The 19,689-nt window shown below is 39.4% G+C and overlaps 1 protein-coding gene across 4 annotated transcripts; it reads right to left on the bottom strand.

The window, feature by feature from the left end:
* Positions 1-81: 81 nt before the first annotated feature.
* arfip2b (ADP-ribosylation factor interacting protein 2b) lies at positions 82-18,942 on the bottom strand. 4 transcript variants are annotated; one of them, XM_074671841.1, is made up of 10 exons: positions 18,608-18,942; positions 14,654-14,764; positions 9,926-9,982; positions 8,374-8,482; positions 6,901-6,957; positions 5,308-5,423; positions 4,858-5,079; positions 4,603-4,760; positions 3,081-3,255; positions 82-2,985 (listed from the first exon to the last, which is right to left on the bottom strand). In XM_074671841.1, exons 2-10 carry the CDS (start codon positions 14,750-14,752, stop codon positions 2,830-2,832), a joined length of 1,149 nt encoding a protein of 382 aa, XP_074527942.1. In that variant the 5' UTR covers positions 14,753-14,764; positions 18,608-18,942; the 3' UTR covers positions 82-2,829. The 4 variants fall into 4 exon arrangements, with proteins under 4 accessions (XP_074527942.1, XP_074527943.1, XP_074527944.1 ...); XM_074671842.1 differs by lacking the exon at positions 6,901-6,957; XM_074671843.1 differs by lacking the exon at positions 9,926-9,982.
* Positions 18,943-19,689: the final 747 nt, after the last annotated feature.

The raw sequence follows: 19,689 nt of genomic DNA, 5'->3' as shown, positions 1-19,689 counted from the left end.
TCAAAAATAAACTCACAGAAAAACTATAGGGTATGGCCTATATGAGATTAAATGACAAACAGAGGAAAAACATCCAGAGCATTTGAAAATGTGTAATTTTAATTTTGTTCCCTTGGGGGTTTGGGGTGGGACTTTCAGGTTTGAGTGAGGAATGAAGGCAAAGAATCACATCAACCCTTTACACAATTGCATTTATCATCTGAAACATCATTATGTGCAATCATTACGACAGTACAATACACCAGCTCAGCCTAAAAAACATTGATTGTACACAAATAAAATATCTCATTTATAAATCTTAGTTCTCTCTAGGCAACAATGTAAAGACTAAGCTAGTAAGAGTGGTTTTTAATACCACGCTTAAATGACACTTTTTTCATTTACTGGAGGTTTCACATCGATGGAACAAAAAAAACCTATTGCCATTCATTTTAGAGTTAGGGTTGGGAATTTCAGAGGGGCAGGTTTTGGAAAGGGGAGTCACATTTTTTTTATATATATATTGCTGTGTGGCAGTCAAACAACCAAAGACTGGCTTATAACTGCCCTTTTCAGTGTACGTAAAGTCGAGATTATTCTGAGTGTCTTTTTTTCCTTCCAGAAAAATTTAACTCATTTGACACACTGATGCACGAGTTCAGTAAACACAAGCCAAACTCATCAGGCTCAATGTCTAAGATCCATTTACTGTCATTTCTTTCTTTCAAAGTGCAGCAAAATAAAAATGTAAATGGAGAGATTTTCCTTCAGCCAACCTTAAAATTGAATTCAACAACCTTTAAGCATGTCGTGCGAGCCAGGACACAGAAGGCAAAGAGAGAAGCTCTGAGGCATTCACACATATCTGCACATATACTTTGGATCGCTGCCTGCCATGCAAATACAGAGGAGACAAAAAGCAGGAGGACTAACTCACAAAGTGATATAGCTCTACCTTCTGTTGCTGGATGCTACTGTGAGTGCAAGCCAGCACAATAAAACACGCAGTACATTAGATTATCTTCATCTGACTTAAAAAGCCTGACAATAGTAAAATGAAACACCCTTAGAGTATTATCAAGGGAATTCTGTTTTACTGATTCAGTTATCCTGAGGAAAGCTTCCATCTAATTGTGTCTTCTGAAATACATCATGAGTGTCATTTGTAATTTTTCAGTTTGTAAAACCAAAATAAAGTAAATAACATGTTGATTCCAAGTCAGCACACAGAATGGGCATAATAAATACAGTGGTGACAACAATTTAACACACATATGTACCATGCTGATATTTTGTGGTATCGCTCCCTCAATTGTCAGCTGTGAACGATTGTTTACTACCAGTATATCAGGATGACATTTCAAAAGCTCAAACAAATAATGCATCAATAGTGTTACTCCATTCCCAAACTACTAGTTTAAAAGATTTCTTGTTGAATTATTGAGATTAGTAATATTAGTCAAGTACAGTAATCTTCAGTGTGAAGAAAGATAATCTTAGACAAGCAGTTTGTTTTAGGAGGACTGAAAGATATGAATCTGAACGCCAGTGAATTATATGAACTCTAAAAAGACAAACAAGCTTAAGACACAAACGTATATCCTTTTTGTTATTCAACAATTATGCAATGAATTGTTTTTAAATTTATTCAAGTTTGCTGGATTAACTGTCTCAGTCCACAGTGAAACTAAGTTTTTCAACTTTGCTGAACAAACCATGAGCTGGTAGCATTTGTTGATCTTTCTTCAACATCTTTTTTTATTTTCTTTGAGTAAATAAAGCAGAAATCTACCAATGATCCAAACCAGTGTAACTATGTGGGGCCCTGGCAGTGTTCCTATATGATCAATGCATATAGAGCTGAGTAGTTTTCATGTTACAGTTTTAAAAACAGTAGCATTTCTGAGAGTTAAAAACTGAACACTGCACTACTTGTGGTGTTAACACCGCAACGTAGCGCCTGAACAGTAAACTGTCCTTCAGTCTTCAGCACAGAACATACAGCTGAGCTGACAAGAACTATAATTAGTAAAAACCTAAAGAGGCGAAAGTCAAGCTAAAATAAAAAGGAATTTTAAAACAAAACATTGTGTTCCTTGTAATTAAACAGTTATGTCAATTACATTGTTATTTCAAAGTGAAACCACTAAATTTGAAATGTACATCGATTTGTAATGACTGTATACAAATTACTTTCATCTGTGGTTTGAAATCTGGAGAACTTTCCTTCCTGCTGGCTGCGACTTAAACCAACTAGCTCATACATGAGGAGGCACACAAGAAGAGTGATAATGTCTAGAAGAGTTTTGATGCAGTGTTTGGGAAAATCGGGGTATGTTTTATTCATGTTATTCTTCCATTTCTGACAACTTACTGTGGGAATAAAAAGGTTTGGAATTAAGGTTTATTCCCGGGAGCACTTGAGGAGAACAGTAATAGCTGTGAACATGACTGAAACAAGCTCACACAGCATAATAGTGTTAAGATTGAAGAGGGGGGAATTAGGTCAAATTAAAGGGAGAGAAGGTAAAGTGTCTCTGGGAACAAAACACAGAGGTTAGAGTGACAAAAAGGAAGCTGGGGAGAGGCACTAAAAGCCCCCAGACTGTTCATGAAACTGGCCACTTGGTTTCCCGCTGCACTGAGCTCATTCATTAATAATACCCTGCATTTCATCAGTCAAATCTTCCATCAACTGTCCATTCATCCAGCCACACGTTTGTCTTATATCTTATATCTTCATCCACCCATTAGTCTGCATGTTTCCCTCTGCAGTGGTCCTCTGTAAGTTAGGGGGTTTCAACAGGTAACAGGTGGAGGTGGTCGAGTAGGAGGCTGCAGCAGACCCTCTCACTGCTCCTCTAACCAGGATGGCTTGTCGGCCCCTGGAGGCCTCAGCTTTATGTTGAACTGCTTCAGCGTCTGCTCCAGCTGCTGCTGGTTGCCAGCAAAGTATGCTGAGATGGCATTATGGAAGAGGAGGAGCTGCTTGTGCATCACCTTCACCTGAGAGGGGGAAAAGGGAGGGAGTAAAACTACAATGAGCCAAACTTGGACACAGAGTCAGTCTCATATAAAGGGTAATCACAAGTCTAACTCACCTTGTTCTCCTCCAGGAACTTGAGTTTAATGGTGACATCTGATCGGAGGCGTTCATACTTGTCCTTCTGGGCCTGGTATTGTTGCTGAGCAGCTTCTATACGAGCCATTCCTACAGCATCCCTTGGACCCAGACTCAACTCCTCTAGGTCTGACCGGTAGGCATCAAATTCCAGTCTGTTCACAAAGGACAGAAAAAAATGGGGGGAGACTGGGTATGGTTGTAACATAGGGAGAATTGTAACATCACTAATTCCAGGATAAGATAGAAGTCATATAATCATTTTAATATTTGCCCACTTCCACCCTGATCACACACTGGTGATTGTCAGGGCTAGAAACAGGTACATGCAGATTCTATGGGAAAAAAGTGGTTTTGAGGTAAGAAAGTAACTTTTTTGGACAAGACTATATTTTATTTAGTACTTACACTATTCCAGACAAAACTATTTGACTTATATCAGAATAAATTGTAGTTTCTCAGGCAAAATGTGGTGCATTTTTCCCATGCTAATTTCAATCTACTATGCTAATACCGCTAGCTAAACACTAGCTGACAGGGGTGGGGTGAGTTGTAACACATCTTTAAAAAGTGTCACAACCATCCCCTTATGTACAACTACGATCATTTTTCTTGATTTCAAAAATGTCACAAATGTTACATGACGTCTAGGTAGAGGAAAAGAAAGACTGACAGAGCTGTGCCTGCAGATGTTTTTTAAAAAGCATCTGATAAAGTCACAAAGAATGGTAAGTCAGTCAGATCAATCATGAAGGCACATGGATCTGTCATGTTACTACAAATCACTGCAGAGGCTGAGGGTCCAGTGATATCCCAGGGTAGGTTACTGGACCTAGTGATATCCCAGTATAGGTTACTGGAGCAGCAAGCGCTAGCCGGGGCTTTGGTCAGACCTCAAAAAGAAAAAAAAAAGCCACCACTCTAGAGTTACAAACAACCACACACACACTCACAGCTTTTGTTAAATCTATGTGTTCTTTACACAGCTACACTACAGCGTTTAAGCATCAAACAGGAAGTAAGTTATGGTCAGTCAGGTAGAGACATTGTTCTGGATTTTCTATTTCAACATGCCTCTTTGTCAGGGGCGTCACCTCTGGTTTTGCTTTGTTTTGTCAAACTGTTACAGCTTATCCCAGCATGTGTTGCAACCTACCCTGGTAGTAAGGTAAGTTGTAACAAAGGGCCACCATGTATTTGACATCACCTGGTGAGGTCTGTGATATTCTTGCAGAGGTCTGAATTGGTTTCAGTGTTACAACTATACCCGGTCTCCCCTACAAAGTTAAAAGGCTCTGAAAATCCTCTTTGTTATTTGACAAAAGATTAATGTTTCTGTGTTGAATTTTGCTGGAATTTCTTCTTGTTGGTCAGGTTAAAACAGCAACAAAAGGCATTGGCTTACTTGGTCACTGTCTATATCAGTGTTTTCTACTTTTAACCCCCCACTACCTGCAGTTCTCCAGAATATAAAGAACAACAAATGTACTTAATGTCCTTACCTTGCATTTTCATACATCTTGATGGTCATCAGAGTGTCCTCCATGGTCTTGTTGACTAATGTGTTGATGCTGGACACAAAGAAGTTAATGGCACCAAGAAGAGTCTCCCCATTCTTGCACAGCAACTTCTGAGTCTCTGCATTGTAACCAAACTCATCCTGTGGAGGCAACCAGGAGATAAATACTGTCAGTACAAGAGGAACAGTATCAGTGCTTTTTAATGATATATGTAGAGTGAGATTCCTGGGGCTTCACCCTTAGTTCTGGAGATTTCTGGCTGAGATCAGCGAAGGTGTCCCCCAGAGCGTGCTGTGTCTGCACCATGTTGTAGAAGTGGTTGGTCAGCGCTCTGGCCAATCGAAGCACGTTCTCATATTTCCTCTTAGTGTCTCTCAGCACTTCAATCTGGGCCTCCAGCTCCAGGTCGACAGTCCGGGAACCCCGACCAAAACGCTCTGAGATCATCTGTTTTGTGCACTGTGATGGAGGCAAACGGATTCATTCACAATCAAACATGACTCATTCACATAATTGTTTATACTGTCCTTATTCATTTATTGTTAATTTATTTCAAATACGCAATACAGAACTTCCAAATTACAACTACTTGTTTGCACAACATAATATATCAATGAAAATTAAGGAAACCAAATACTAATGAAACAAAAGAAAAGAAAAAAAGAGGTGTAGTAGAATTTGACATACCTTATAAGTGTTAAGACTCCACTTCTTCATATTTTCTAGCTTTTCCACGGCTACGCCACGGGTCGTTTCTTCAGCCATCCCTGACGAGCTGCTGCTGCTGTGATGCATGTTGGACCCTAACAGAAAAAAACAAATTATAATCTCTAATTAACTTGGTAAAGACAAAAATTGGGTAAACAGAGACATTAAGGTACACAGACAGAAGATAAACCACAGCAGAGACCACTTTAAGATCATTTTCTCTCTGCTGCATTCAGTCAAAGTGAAACTGAACAGAATAATCCTATAGCAACATGAGCCAACACCACAGTAAAAAATGCATAGGAGTTAGAAAAATAGAAAGAGCAGGAGCTCAGAAAAACAAAGTGAAAGAGTGTTAATATTTAGGACACCATTTTGTTAAAATGAGGTGTGACAATAAGTTTTGGGATATTATAAGTCACTGCTAAATAAAACCCAACAGCTACCCCCCTTCCCCCTGTACCTTTGTATTCATTTGATTCACTTGATATGCGGTAGAGGAAAGAACTGGATGGGGGTACACTATTTCGCCTGGCCTTCATACGCAGGTCTGTGACAGTGGGCAGGGGTTTGGATGGAGGGGTAGGTCAGGGGGGTAATGAAATAGGATGGGGTATCAAGTAATATTGTTTTTTTTTTTCAATAAAGGGATTTTTTCAGGTTAAGGATTTAATTATTGGGTTATATTTATGAGGTTTATGAGGAAAAAGCATGCCAGATATGGAATGAAAAAAGGAGGAGGAGGGAAATGCAAGCAGAACAGAAAAGCAGAATGTTAAAAGGGATAAGAGATTTATGAGAAGGTTGTGGGAAAAAACAAATGGTGAATAGAGAGTGGAGGACAAAGATGAAAAGACAAGATTTAGTGCATGACACAGCAGTAAACAATGCAGACAAATGAGTGATGATGAAGACAGGGAAAAGCTGAATTGCAGGACTGTGTAGCATGATACTTAATAAACTGGATAAGACTTTGTTTAGAAACTATAAATATAAATAATGCACGCAAGAGGTTGTAAGGTTGTAATGATACTCAATACTACTTAGTTTTTAAACAACTGCACCCAGTTTTGCATGATCTTCTTTACTGCACAAAAGTTTAGAGATACATTTAGTGAGTTAATCAAGGAAAAAGAAGAACAGAACCCTCCATGAGTGCCTCCTACAACAGTAAAAGACACCAACCAGGGAATGATGTGTAAGGTTAAAAGACAGAAAAGTCACAAATGTCCAAAAACCCAGAGTAGCACCCAGAAATAATTTAACTGCTTATCTCTCTGATTATAGAGTGAAAATTTGATGAGGGGATAAAAGGGACAGAAAAGCTGCTTCCCAGCTGTCTAAAAAAGAAAAACTCAACATGACAGCCTATTCATCAAAATGTGATATCTGTCATGGGGGACGACCATTTTGAACTGAAGATCAACTATCAATGTATGTTTCTCAGCTTTGTACAAGACGAAAGTCCACTGCTTACTGATTCTCTTTATGAGTACATAAATGACCAAAAATGACATCACATTTTGGAAACAGGCTCTCCATTATTAACAATAATTAAGTCTACTAATCCACCTAATCCTTTAACAGGGATCCTTTTGTTAAACTCTGCATTGTAGCGCACAGCAGGGCCTGGGAGACAGAGGGAGGGGAGAGAGATGTTAGTATCAGCATCACATTATTGAAAGAGGGCTGTTGATTCCTTTTGCCACTGTGCCAACAGCTACACCAGAGAACTGAGTTAGTACCTTTAGCATCACACAGCATGTGAAGAAATTTCTTACACGTTCAAGAGTTATTTTAGTGAGAAAACAGCACAAAGTTTGCTGAAGAGCTATAAAAAAAAAATGTAGATATTATTTTGGAGTGCTGACACTGAATTTGTCTTCCTGAGATTACAGTATGATTATACAATTCTACAATTTCATTTGGCAAACACTTCCAGAGAAAGTTGTGGGAAGTGCCATGAAGTGCTTCGAGTTTGTTTGGCTACAGGTGCTGCCATCTAGTGGCAGAAGAAGTGCTTGAGTTTTTATTATTGTTTTTCATTTTCTTAAACTAATGTAACTGCATCTAACCACAACTAATAATTCAATGTCCACAACATTGTTTAAAATCAACAACATGCAGGGTTCAGCACTGTCAGTACAGTTAAAGTGTAAATCACAACACGTGAGCTGGTACTTTGGCATCATCCCCTCTCTGATTCCCATGTTCTTCTGTTTTTGCCGTCAAAAAGGTAAAGAGATAACCTAGAAGACTGATCGTTTTCTCAAGTACAGTTTGGGATTGATACAAGTGAGCACTACAAGTCCATTTATGGTTTTTGAAGTGGACCAGGTTCATCCTGCAATATGTCCGCACACCACTCCAGCACTTTTTATTCTCTTACTGTGGAGACCTGGGGAATGCGTTTATCAGAGCAAATATACCGTGGCCGGTAGGTGTCAGCCGTTTTGCAAAAGCCACAACACAAATGCAAAAGCCACAGCCACAATGGAAGTTAAGAAAACATTTATCTTAATGGACACAGAAAAGTTGTATGAATACGTAAATGATTGTTTTCTTTTTTACTTTCAGCTATGATAAGTATAGCTTTAATGCTAATGTAATTGATTCTTAAAGCTAAATGTAAGATGACAGATTTTTCCAGTTAATAAAGAAATACAAGTACTATGAAGGATATCACAACACCCCTACTAAGTTATATTTATCTTAGAAAAAGTTAGAAAAGACAACCATTTACTTACTTTCACAACTTTTCTGTGTCTGTTAGAATAACTAACCTTGTTGTGGCTGGACTTCCATTGTGTTGTCATATTAGTGTTCCTGCTCTTGCATTCGTGTTGTGGCTTTTTGCAAATTGTCTGACACCCACAAACAGACCCCCAACCACAGCAAATTAATTGCATCTCAACCCATGTCTTGTGGAAAACTGATTAAACACCAGAGGTTAAATACCTGATTTTCTTTTGAATCAGCTCAGAGAAGAAAAAAAAAAAAAAAAAAAAAGGAGGCCCAGTGAAATTCGAGAAGATGTGACTCTACCTTTGATTGAGCTGGTGGGGATGATACCTTCCGCAGTTCCTCCATAACCCCCAGATACAATGCTGGTCTCATTAAGATTGGGACCCGATACCATCACCTGCTGTAAATCCTGCAAAGTTAAAAGTTCAGAAATAATAAAAACAGAACAGCAACAAAGAGAGGCCGAGAGGATTTTGGATGGAGATATGTGGACATGTGAGAGCATCAACTCAGTGTTGCATGTAAACAATGTAGGTTAAAGTGTTGTCACAAGAGGGAGACAAACGCTTCTATGTTAGCGAGGTTAGTGTGTAAACATCTTCAAGCAGCAACTAACTTCAACCTCTTATCTGTAAGCCAACAGAGGGAACTACAGAGCAAACACAGAACCTAAGAGCCCAGTTAATAAACAACTGAACTAATGGCTTGAGCTAAATCTCCAGCCATGACACGGGAGAGAGCAGAACTACGACTGCAACGCTGTGATCTCAAGTCTAACCAAAGCTTTTACTGATCTATGCAGCAGGAAATGCTCAAGCAAACTATTTTTTCCTGCCAAAATAATCACTAGCCGAAGTCAGGCTCTGAATCATGAGGGGAAATGTGCTACGGGACACACAATCCATCTTGTGTGTTTTCCTTAATTTAGCTCACAGTTTTCTTTCATTTGACTTCCTGCTCATGTATCAGCAAGGCAAGAAAAAAAACATTAATGAGGGATTTATGGAAAAGGAAAATGTACCCTGAAAAGATTTTTTACTTTGGATCACTGTCATGTACTTATGACAAACAAGTTTAAATTCGACCCCTGTCTATGCTGTGAGAAAGCCTCTTATTTCATGTGCCGCACACACTGTTCACACAGTGACTAGAGTTTGAGCAAAGATCCATATCGCATACTGTCAAATGTAAACAGTAGCATGATATTTAGCTTCCTGAGGCCTTGGGCTTGGACTCCTCTAAAGAATGTGATAAGGAAACTCAAAGCTACGGCGGGGAGGGAGCTACTTCCTTTGTGAAAGCAAATACAAAGAGTGAGTTTGACACGTAGGTAAAAATATAACTGGATTTAAACCATCAGAGGTAAAAGAGCATCAGGGAGGAAAAATCTGCATGAGGATGCAATAGATGATAATTAGTTGACAGTGTTATTATCTAAATGAAACACCCAATATAATTAAATTAGCACATCCATGTCACAAATAGAATCTAAGATACACGTGTTAATTAAATTAAAGCAGACAGTAATGTTAAGATCTGATTGTTAGCAATCTGCTATGTGGTTATAGCTACTCGAAAGAACCTTTCTTTGAAGAAAACGCCCAGACATTTTGAGTTTGAGAGACTCCTTCAATCTAAAGTTAGTCAGGGCCAAGTTAACAGAGAGCACAGCTTGTGCTGCACAGTGGTTTGCCATTAAAAACAAATATCTAAAATAATACAGTAAAAAAAAACTATCAATTGATATGAGGCTATTTAATGTCACCTAAAGTCAAACCACTGAGCAGCACTACACATCAGAATTAACCCCAACACACACACACACATACAAATTCATGAATGGCCTGCTCACCCTGGTGCCTCTGGAGCTCCCTACCTTCTCATCTAAGCTCCACTGCAGTTTTGCAGCCTGCACAGAGATGGAGGAGAGGGATATTGACAAACACAAATACAACAAAAAAAGGAACAAAGAAAAAAAGAAAAAAAAGGGAAAGGAGACAAAAAGAAAAAAAAATCCATGACTGAAATCATGAAACAGGATAGAATGATGCAAAAGGAAACCCGAAGACATCACTGCCACGTCCTCAGACGGCAGGGATGTGGCACGGAGAGCAGTGATAAGTGATACCACAGCAGGTCAGTGAGCGGGTCAATATTAAATTTAAGGTGTGTCCAGAACTTCTGCTGTTAGGGATGGGTACCTTTCACATTTGAAACGATATGGTAACGATGCCCAGTACCAGGCAATCTGTACCGGTACTCAACAGTACCAATTTAGGTACTTTTTTGTGTTAATGTGGTAAAAAATATCAATTTGTTTAATAATAAACTATATATATATTTTTTTTCCAATTTAACAAATATATTCTTCAATATATAAGCTTGAAATGCTGTGTTTAAGTCCAGCATAGAAAATCGCCTACTCTTCCACTCCCTCACAGTCACAAGGATGCGTTTAGGTACCTAAACATGGTACCTTTTGACTCCACAAGAATTGATACCCGGTACTTTTGACATAATTCGGTCGGTACCTAAAAAAGTGCCTAATTTGGTACCCATCCCTCGCTGCAATATCACACCATCACTGTCTACACAAAAAAAGAACTGATGCTAATTTTAAACAAAAATTTATGGAATATTTCACAAGACACCAACGAAAATAAATCAAGAAGGAACTGTCCACACACACACAAAAACACAAATACACACGGGCACTAGCAGCTCCTTCAGGTCATGTTTTTTGTAATTTATAACCTTGAAGACAAATGCCCTCCATCATGCCAGCAGAGCTGATCTGTACAGCTGTTTACATCATGCATTAATGAACTGAAGAGAAAAGGACACGGCCTGTTTAACACCATTTCTTCCTGCCTTGAGTCTATATTTAACTTCTGCCTTGTGTTAGGGCATCTGCTCGATGTGGAAGAAGAGTGACGCAGACACTGATCCCTCCCTGGATACTCTGTTGCCTGTTCTCAAAGATAAAGTAAACTACAGAACCTTTAAGTCCCCATAAAATAATGTGACTGTCATTTTTCAGCAGTGAGGTGTAAGTAGCTTAGGAAATAGTTGTGTCTGTTTGTGCAGAGATATGACACCAGAAACATTAGCTGGAAAGCTGAGGCTCTGTTTTTAATGTTTAAAAAACAATTTCACAGAATAAATGGGCGGTTCTGTATTCTAATAACACAACTGGGTCACCACCAAAATAGAAGCATAAAAAAATCACCTCTGAGAAAGTGTTAATAACAGCAGAGGCATCTTAAAAGGCTGCTGAATGACTAAGTAGTCAGGAGAAGACTCTCTGATACATTTGGTGTTTGCCAGGATCCTGCTGGCTGTCAGAGCTTTGTCTGTCACTCTCATGCTGCCACTCAGCTTCCCTGCTCTGACACAAGAGCAGCTTTCCAACATCTAAAGCAAGATCTCTGCTCTTCCTTAACCCGTCAATCCTCATCCCTCCAACAATGACACAGACTGCCACAGCTTCAGCTCAAAGCCCTGCTCCACAGATATCCATCTGATTCACAGGGCTTTCACCCAAGGACAAAGCACCACCAGTTTCAGATTAATTGTGCAGTTGCTATGACAACTGGTTAATATCCAGCTCTACACTGTGCAGATAAACAGTTCTCATACATGAACACTTTGAGCAAAGGAAGCAACAACACTTGCTTCTCTTTGATAGCTTCGTGAGAGGGTAGGGTTTTCTTTGCTGCTAGGAAAGAGCCACTCATAGTTTGGTGAGCAAATAACACATTAACTGCCCGGGCTTCTTCCAGGATCTTTAGTCTGTTTGTCCAACAAGGTGTGCCCCAGGGACACAGGAACCTGTTCCACCTAGTTTACCCTGCAGCCCAAATCTCACTCCTTCTGTGTCTGACTCTAACGCTGTTAAAAGTGATGGAAACAAAGGGGCTTTTTCCTTTAAACCGTGCCTCTGTGCATGAGCAGCCCACACCCAGAGGGGCAATCACTAAATCGAAAAGCTTTGAGCTTCAACCAAACACAAATGGGTGCTAAGGTTCACAAAATACACTAAAGAGAGGTGACGGTAACTCTGAACATGAGGCCACAGGGGCTGCTAATGGGAACAACTGGTTCCCAAGGAGACAGCTGGTTTCCAACACCTGATTTCCCAAGAGGAGATCTCCCCACAGCTGTATCCAAGCAGCCACAGAGGACTCCTGACAGTCAAATAGAACAATACAAGCCGTTTTAAAGCAGAAAAAACACAGAAAGTGTTTTTAATGGTGCTCTGGGGTGGAAAACTTCATACTGAGCAAATGAATAATGAATAAGGTTACACTACAGTAAGGTAAGAGATAAAAAATAAGTGATAGTCTTGAAGTCTGTGTCAACTGTTGGACTGAGAACAGCTCTAACCAGAAGAAGCTTGTGCACAAAGTGTGAAGTCAAGCAGATGACCGCCCCTTGAGAAATACAAAGGTCAGATAAAAGTAAGGTAGTGATTCCTCAAAACAGTGTTATCAAAGTAGCTGAAAATAGCGTACAGAGACAGAACCATTACAGGGGTTAATGTTTTAAAGAGGGGGTAATTCGCTTGGGGGGCTACTCTGGTATCCCTGTAGTAGCTTTTCAGGTTTTAAAGCTTAAAAAAATTCCCTCTGTTTCAAGCACTGATGTTTTGGAAATCCTTTTGCTCAGAGCCGCTGTCCAAAACACTTGGTTTTAGATGCTGTCACTTTAGAGTGATACTCCGGGATGGAACAAGTTGGGTCCTATCACAAGGTTTAGGGCAGAAATTACCCCTACAGCAGTGTTTTCTGCACTCAGACGGGGCCATTTTTTACTTGACCAAAAACACAAATAAACGGACTCCCACCGAAAAAATCTGATATCGGTCTGCATTCACGCTTTATTTAGAGAATTTTCAGCGCGTTACTTTCACACAAATACACCGCTAAATAAGGCTCTAGTTCTTATTTACTAGTTCTTCGTCCTGGCAGACAACCTGCGTTTGTTTATATCTGGCACGCCGCGTGCGCGGACTGATACATGAAGCGGCGAGTGCTTCATAGCCAGCTGTGGCTCTGCAGCGGAGGTAGCGCCGTTTTACGACACGATGAGAACTAGAGCCTTATTTAGCGGTGTTTTTGTGTGAAAGTAACGCGCTGAAAATTCTCTAAATAAAGCGTGAATGCAGACCAATATCAGATTTTTTTGGTGGGAGTCCGTTTATTTGTGTTTTTGGTCAAGTAAAAAATGGCCCCGTCTGAGTGCAGAGGAAACCGGCAGAGGAGCAGGGAGGGGGTGTTTGGTGCGTGCGCCTTGGGCTTCTGCTGCACAAAAACACTGCTGTAGGGGTAATTTCTGCCCTAAACCTTGTGATAGGACCCAACTTGTTCCATCCCGGAGTGTAACTTTAAGGCTACCTGAACCAAAAAAAAAACCTTCTTTCTGATTGGCCAGCCCTGTTGAGGCCTGTCAGAGGCAGGGCTATAGGCAGACTTAAGGATCTGAGGTTCGCCCCTGTAATGTGTCAGGAACCAGTTAGAAGATCCTGATTCAATGACCTCATAGTTTCTGAAAGTCCCATAAGGATCTATGCCATTTTTGAAACAGACTGTTTTGGGCAACAGATTCAGAGATTTCCACATTCACTTTGGACATCCAGTATCGTTGCTTTCTGTCCATGTTCAAAATATGGGGAAGCACAATACCCCCTCTTTAAGTATGTAGTTTGTTTCTTTGTGGGCTCTCATGTGAATGATAGGAGCTTCAAAGATGATACAGCGTGACCAAATTCCTGTTCAAACTATTTGTAGAGTTAGTAAACCTAAAGCTGAAAATAATGAGCAAGCAGATGGTCAAAGAAATGATACTGAGTTGTGTTTATATGGAGCTTGCTCTAGTCTTCAGATCACTCAGAGTGCATTTTAAACAAATTAAATTCATCCATTCGCATCACATTTATGATAGCAGAGCAATGTAAGGGGGCATCAGTGTTAACCAACTCCATTCACACATTGATGTGGAAGCGCCTCTGGGTTAAGTGTCTTGATAAAGCCTGTGGACAAACCTTGGGGACATGGGATCAAACCTTTCCATTGAGAGATGACTAGCTGTCACACTGAGCCAAAAATGAAAAAACAAATACCACAATTTGCTTAACTCTCAATGAAACTTGTGACAAATAAATGAGCAAAACAAAAAAACATTGTCAGCACAAAAATTGATTATACATTTGAACAAATGGTGTGCTTTTGGTCTGACTGAAAAATCACATCATCACTAACTTAAGTAGAACAGTCGCTGAGCTGAAAAACAAATGTCAAGTGCAAACAAACAAAGGTTAGGAGCAAAGAGAGCCTTTTGTTATCAAGTCATAGTAAAAACTGAGATAAAACAAAGAGCAGACAGTTTAAAGAACTGACTGTATTCTCTGTACTTTACTGTTCTTTTAAATGTGACTTATCTTTAGGGGTCAAGGGTCAGAGGTTCACACTTAGCACTCAGCTTTGTTCTCCTGTCAAACAGTCTGACATGTATCCACACAGGGTGGTCTCACATTGTTACACACTGCAGACTGTCACCTGACTCAGTGGCTGTGACCCACCTGTTCGAGGCTGTCGTCTTCTGGTAGCGTTCCTGTGTCACCATTACTGTTGATGGGAATCTCCATTGTGGCAGCTTTACTCATAATGCTGTCTGTCATAATGCACTGTGCCTGTTAGGAAACCAAGAGAAAGCATGACTGTAACACAAACAGCTGCAGGTAAATAAAAAGACTTAACAGCACAGATGGAAAAACACAGCAGTGTATCGCTGCTTTGAACAGGAGAGACCAAAGAGCGTAGTCAAAACAGCCAGATCATTACACAGATGGGAGTGTAATTGCGAAAACAAGCGCAGGGGTGATTTTCAAAGGGCAAGGCTACCGCTCTGGACTGATACAGAAAACCTATGAAAGGCTCACACATAAGAGCCGCCACTACAATGAGCTGTCGTGTTGAAGTGGCCACTCAGTTCTGCAGCTCAATTACAGGACTGAATCCACTTTTAGAGAAACCCAGACAGGAGAGGAGACAGTGAAATGTTTCACAGCATCATTGTTTTGCCCAGAAATAGAGGTCAGAGTTGTTTAGTCTGATGCACATATTCACTACTTTTACAGTCAGTGTCCATGACAGCAAGCAAATACAAAACTGACACTGGACAAGCAGCAATGTTGCTCCTATTTTTGGTTGAAGAAGAACTAATGAATTCACATCCTACTGAAATTACTCCCACAATCTCTAATGGGCAAGTGAACTGTATGTGTGTGCGTGAGACATGGCAACAGATGGTGGTGAAAATGAAGGCTGGTTCGAGAATTTGCAGAACCTAAGGCTTGTTTTGATTTTAACACTGCAGGTAAAGCAACACATCGACCAGGTAAACAAAACACCTGGAAGAGGTCAAGCATATGCATGAGCTCTATGCAAAAAAGACAAAAGCACAGCTTCTGACTCACGGTTGAGCCTGTGCTTGTTTGGATTCTTTATTTATTCTTTTTTATTCTTTTGGTTCTTTTGGTTCTTATTATGGGCTGAGATTTTTATCACTGGAAAACTAATTTGAATACTAGAAATTCAACTCTCCATATAGTTTAAACCCAAAATTTCATTTCAGTGTAGGGATGGGCACCGAATTAGGTACTATTATTAGGGATGGGTACCTTTCACATTTGAACCGATACGGTACTGATGCCTGGTACCTGGCAATCAGTATCAGTGCTCAACGGTACCAATTTTCGGTACTTTTTAGGTTCATGTGGTAAAAAATGTCAATTTGAAAAAAGTTAGTCGTAATAAAATCTCAAATTTCTTTAATTTCACATATTTATTCTTCAATATATAACCTTGAAATGCTGTGTTCATGGCCAGCATGGAAAATTACCTAGTCTTCCAGTCCCTCAAAGTCACAAGGATGCATTTAAGTACCTAAACATGGTACCTTTTGATTTTCCATGAATCGGTACCCAGTACTTTTGACAGAATTCGGTCGGTACCTATAAAAGTACCTAATTCAGTACCCATCCCTTACTATTTTAGGTAACGACTGAATTCTGTCAAAAGTCAAATGTCATGTAACATCAAAAGGTACCATGTTTAGGTACCTAAATGCTAAGGCTGGGCGATTATGGTAAAAATAAGAATCCTGATTATTTTAAGTGATATTGAAATCACAATTAATATACACAATTATTCATTTATTCAAAAACTTCAGTACTGATTTAAACACAACTTTGAAGAACCAGCGAGTGGCACATTACATACACATACAGTACTATTGATTCACATAAGTCACACACACTCGCTGTGGCTGCACATGGAACACAGAAGAGCTATGAAGCACAGGAACTTGCATACATCTACACTGTGTGGCACATTAATTGTTTTTCTTCTATTATAATTTTTTATGATTGTCAGATGGCAAAACTGAAATCACGATTAAAATCAGATTAATTGTCCAGCCCTACTAAATGCATCCTTGTGACTGAGGGAGTGAAGAGTAGACCATTTTCCATGCTGGACATGAATACAGCATTGCAAGGTTATATATTGAAGAATTGATATTTTCAATGGAAAAAAAGTATGTTATTATTATTATTATTATTATTATTATTATTATTATTATTATTATTATTATTATTATTATTGAGTACCGGTACTGATTGCCAGGTACCAGGCATCAGTACCATTTCATTTCAAATGTGAAAGGTACCTATCCCTGGTGGTGACCACCACATCATGTAAGTCTGTGAGGAAGAGTAAACGATCACAGATTTTAGGTAGAGATCAATATGTTTCTGCTAAAGAGAAGTCTGAAAGCCTGATAAAAAATTTGCTTTCTCACAGCAATGTCAGACGACATGTAGGATTTTTATATTACTTCCGATTAATTTGGAGCGTAAAAAACTTCAGATTGGTGGTTGGTTTATGGTTAACCAGTCAACAGCAGAAAAAAGAAGGAAGGAAGTTTTAAAACAATACCAAAAATAAAATCACAAGTAGCTGAGAGAACTCAAGGAAACAGACATGAAGCAACTATAAAGCAAACACAGAATGGGCTTTGGCAATGTTACAGGACTGGTTGAGTGAGAAGAAAATGCCAGCAGAAAGGTTACAGGGGATACACCTTGGATAAGTCCTGTTGTTATGTTTTTTCTCCTGTTGAGACTGAATAAAAGATGATGCTCAGATAAACTGTGAATGAACATGATGAGTCGATCAGTAAGTGGGCAAATATGAAAACCACTGCCAAGGAAGTGCAACCAACATCGAAACTGATGGCAGGGACTTATCGTTTCCAGTTGCCTTTTCAGACCCAGCTTTGACTTACCGTGGCCCCAGTGACTCCAAACCCACACAGGCAGTATCAACCAATCGTTTTTAAATCAATCAGATGATTTAAACATTAAAGCTCAGAGTCACGTTCTTTGACTATTTAGTTGATAGCAGTGCAATCAGGAGAGCAGTGTTAGTGAGCAGGTACAGTCTCACCCTGAAGGGATTTCGTTTAGCATAACCACTGGCTAACTATGCATGACATAACCTGTCATTGAACAGTATTACCACGGATAAATCTGTGAGTAACAGAGCTCAAATATCAGAGACAGTTATGAGAAAAACTCGGTGTTCATGCTAGATAACCAGCCATTTACTTCTTTTAATGTGGCTTCTGTAACTTTAACAAACCAGGCTATTGGCAGATGAAGCACTTGCTGGAACAAACACCACAGGTAATATTTGATGGGAGGTATGATAACTGTCTGTTTACATTTGCTAAGTGGGCTTTTACAGTTTAAATGCACACTTGGTCAACCCAGTTCCTGAGGAATGACACATCTCTGTTGACTTTAGGCAATGACAGTTTGGCTTCTCTTACCCAACAAAGATAAACACAAAAACAGATATTGGTGCTTCTGTACAAGGATCAGAAAAACTGGTGACACCTGCCTTGAATTATTTGGTTCATAAACAGAAAAAAATGTAATTAAATGTTCCTCAAAACGTCTGCTTATATGTTGACAATGACATCCCACAGCACATTAAAATGAGCTACTGACAGACTGTAAGCGACAAGGCAACTTCTGAATACCTACAAACATCTCAATGGATACTGTGATCGTTATGAACTTAAAACAGCTTCAGTTTTAGTTGTGTTAACAGAAAATGACAATCAACGGCGAAAATTATTTCTAAAAATGTCCCTGTCGTCAGAACAGGTGCACCTGCACAGGTGCGCACTCCAGCAGTAAATGTACGATTCCGATTCAGAACTGCCCGACATAGATGTGGTTTATTAGGACAAGAAAGTTTATATAAAGGTGATAGATTTAAGCTTTTTTCTTTCTAGAGAGGAAAGAATTCGCTTACAGTGAAGGCCTATAGTTAGTTGGTTAAGTGAGCAAGCTGAATATAGTGTAAGTTTATTACAATAATGTAGCTGGTGAATAACCGTAGATAAGTACACTTCTTTTAACAGACACAATACCATGCTGTCGTTTCGAAACGGGTTGACTTACGGTGTGCTTGGTTCCTCCGTATATAAACAGGGCTGTTTGTGAAGCTAGCGACCGAGCTAATAAGAGGCTAACGGCAGTGCATCCCAGTGCACGCGCGGCGTAGAGGAGACCGATGTGTCTTTCTGCCCGTCCAAGGGGAAAAAGGCCAAAAGAAAAGAACGCAGCGCTCTTATCTAAGCTTATTTTAATGACATATCCCGGTCAGGATTTGTTTTGGCTGTGCTTCTCTTCTGTCCCTTCGTAAATAATCCTCTATCCTGGTCTTATTGAAACCAGGAGGAACGCTTTACGGAACTGACGACACTGAGCAATTCATTTAGCAGACGCGTTTTGCCTCTAAGATCGTCTATTAGGACAATGATGACTCTCTTGTGCCTAAAGTGTGTGCCGAATGCCTACTTTACAAATACAAAATAATGACGTACTACTTTAATTGTTTATTCATTCATTCACTTTCTGAACCGCTTATCTTGTGCAGGGTCGCGGGGCTGTAATTATCATTATGATCATTATTATTATTGTATTTTTTTTTTTACTTTTGTAATATACGCAGCGTCGGTTTATAAAGATTTATTTGGTCATTTTTACATCTGGATGGATTAGAGGTGCACGGTTTTTACTTAAAAAGCATCAATTTATCAGTTAATTTTTCACCTGAAAAGAACCCCGAAGCTCACATTTATTCTTTACGAGTGTTTTTCTCATTGAAAAAATATTTCACCTGAAACCAACACCTGATTCTAAACTCAGATGTCTGTTTATAAAAGAATTCACAAGACTTTTAAACAAAAATTGGTGTGCATATAGCCTATAGTAGTTTCTAATTGACTGCAAATTATTTTAATTTCATTTTCTATTTCAGTGATTGATCATTGTTCGTGACGCATATGCCAAAACAGAGACGTAAAACGTGTCCCAATTTGTGCCCGAAAATGAGATGGAGTGAGAGATCTTACGATCTTCTCTGATTAGCCACATCACAACTCGGGAAAGATCCTGCAGGTGATATGTCATATGTCTTATCCATAGACGGCGTGAAATATCATCAAACCACTGCTGGTAATTATACATTAAGATACCAG

The sequence above is a fragment of the Halichoeres trimaculatus genome, unplaced genomic scaffold (genome assembly GCF_033239565.1).
Source record: "Halichoeres trimaculatus isolate MK-OKI-2021-1 unplaced genomic scaffold, fHalTri1.1 fHalTri1_scaffold_6, whole genome shotgun sequence".
In the NCBI taxonomy this organism is placed as follows: domain Eukaryota; kingdom Metazoa; phylum Chordata; class Actinopteri; order Labriformes; family Labridae; genus Halichoeres; species Halichoeres trimaculatus.
This window is presented reverse-complemented; position numbering and strand designations above follow the sequence as displayed.

What these genes read in the sequence shown, in the direction of transcription:
- arfip2b (XM_074671841.1), bottom strand. Translation starts at nt 14,752, where the DNA reads ATGACAGACAGCATTATGAGTAAAGCTGCCACAATGGAGATTCCCATC. An exon ending in GGAGCTCCAGAGGCACCAGG is followed by an intron (nt 8,483 to 9,925) that starts GTGAGCAGGCCA and finishes TTAACTTTGCAG; the next exon opens with GATTTACAGCAGGTGATGGT. An exon ending in GATCCCTGTTAAAGGATTAG is followed by an intron (nt 5,424 to 6,900) that starts GTGGATTAGTAG and finishes TTTTTCTGTTAG; the next exon opens with GGTCCAACATGCATCACAGC.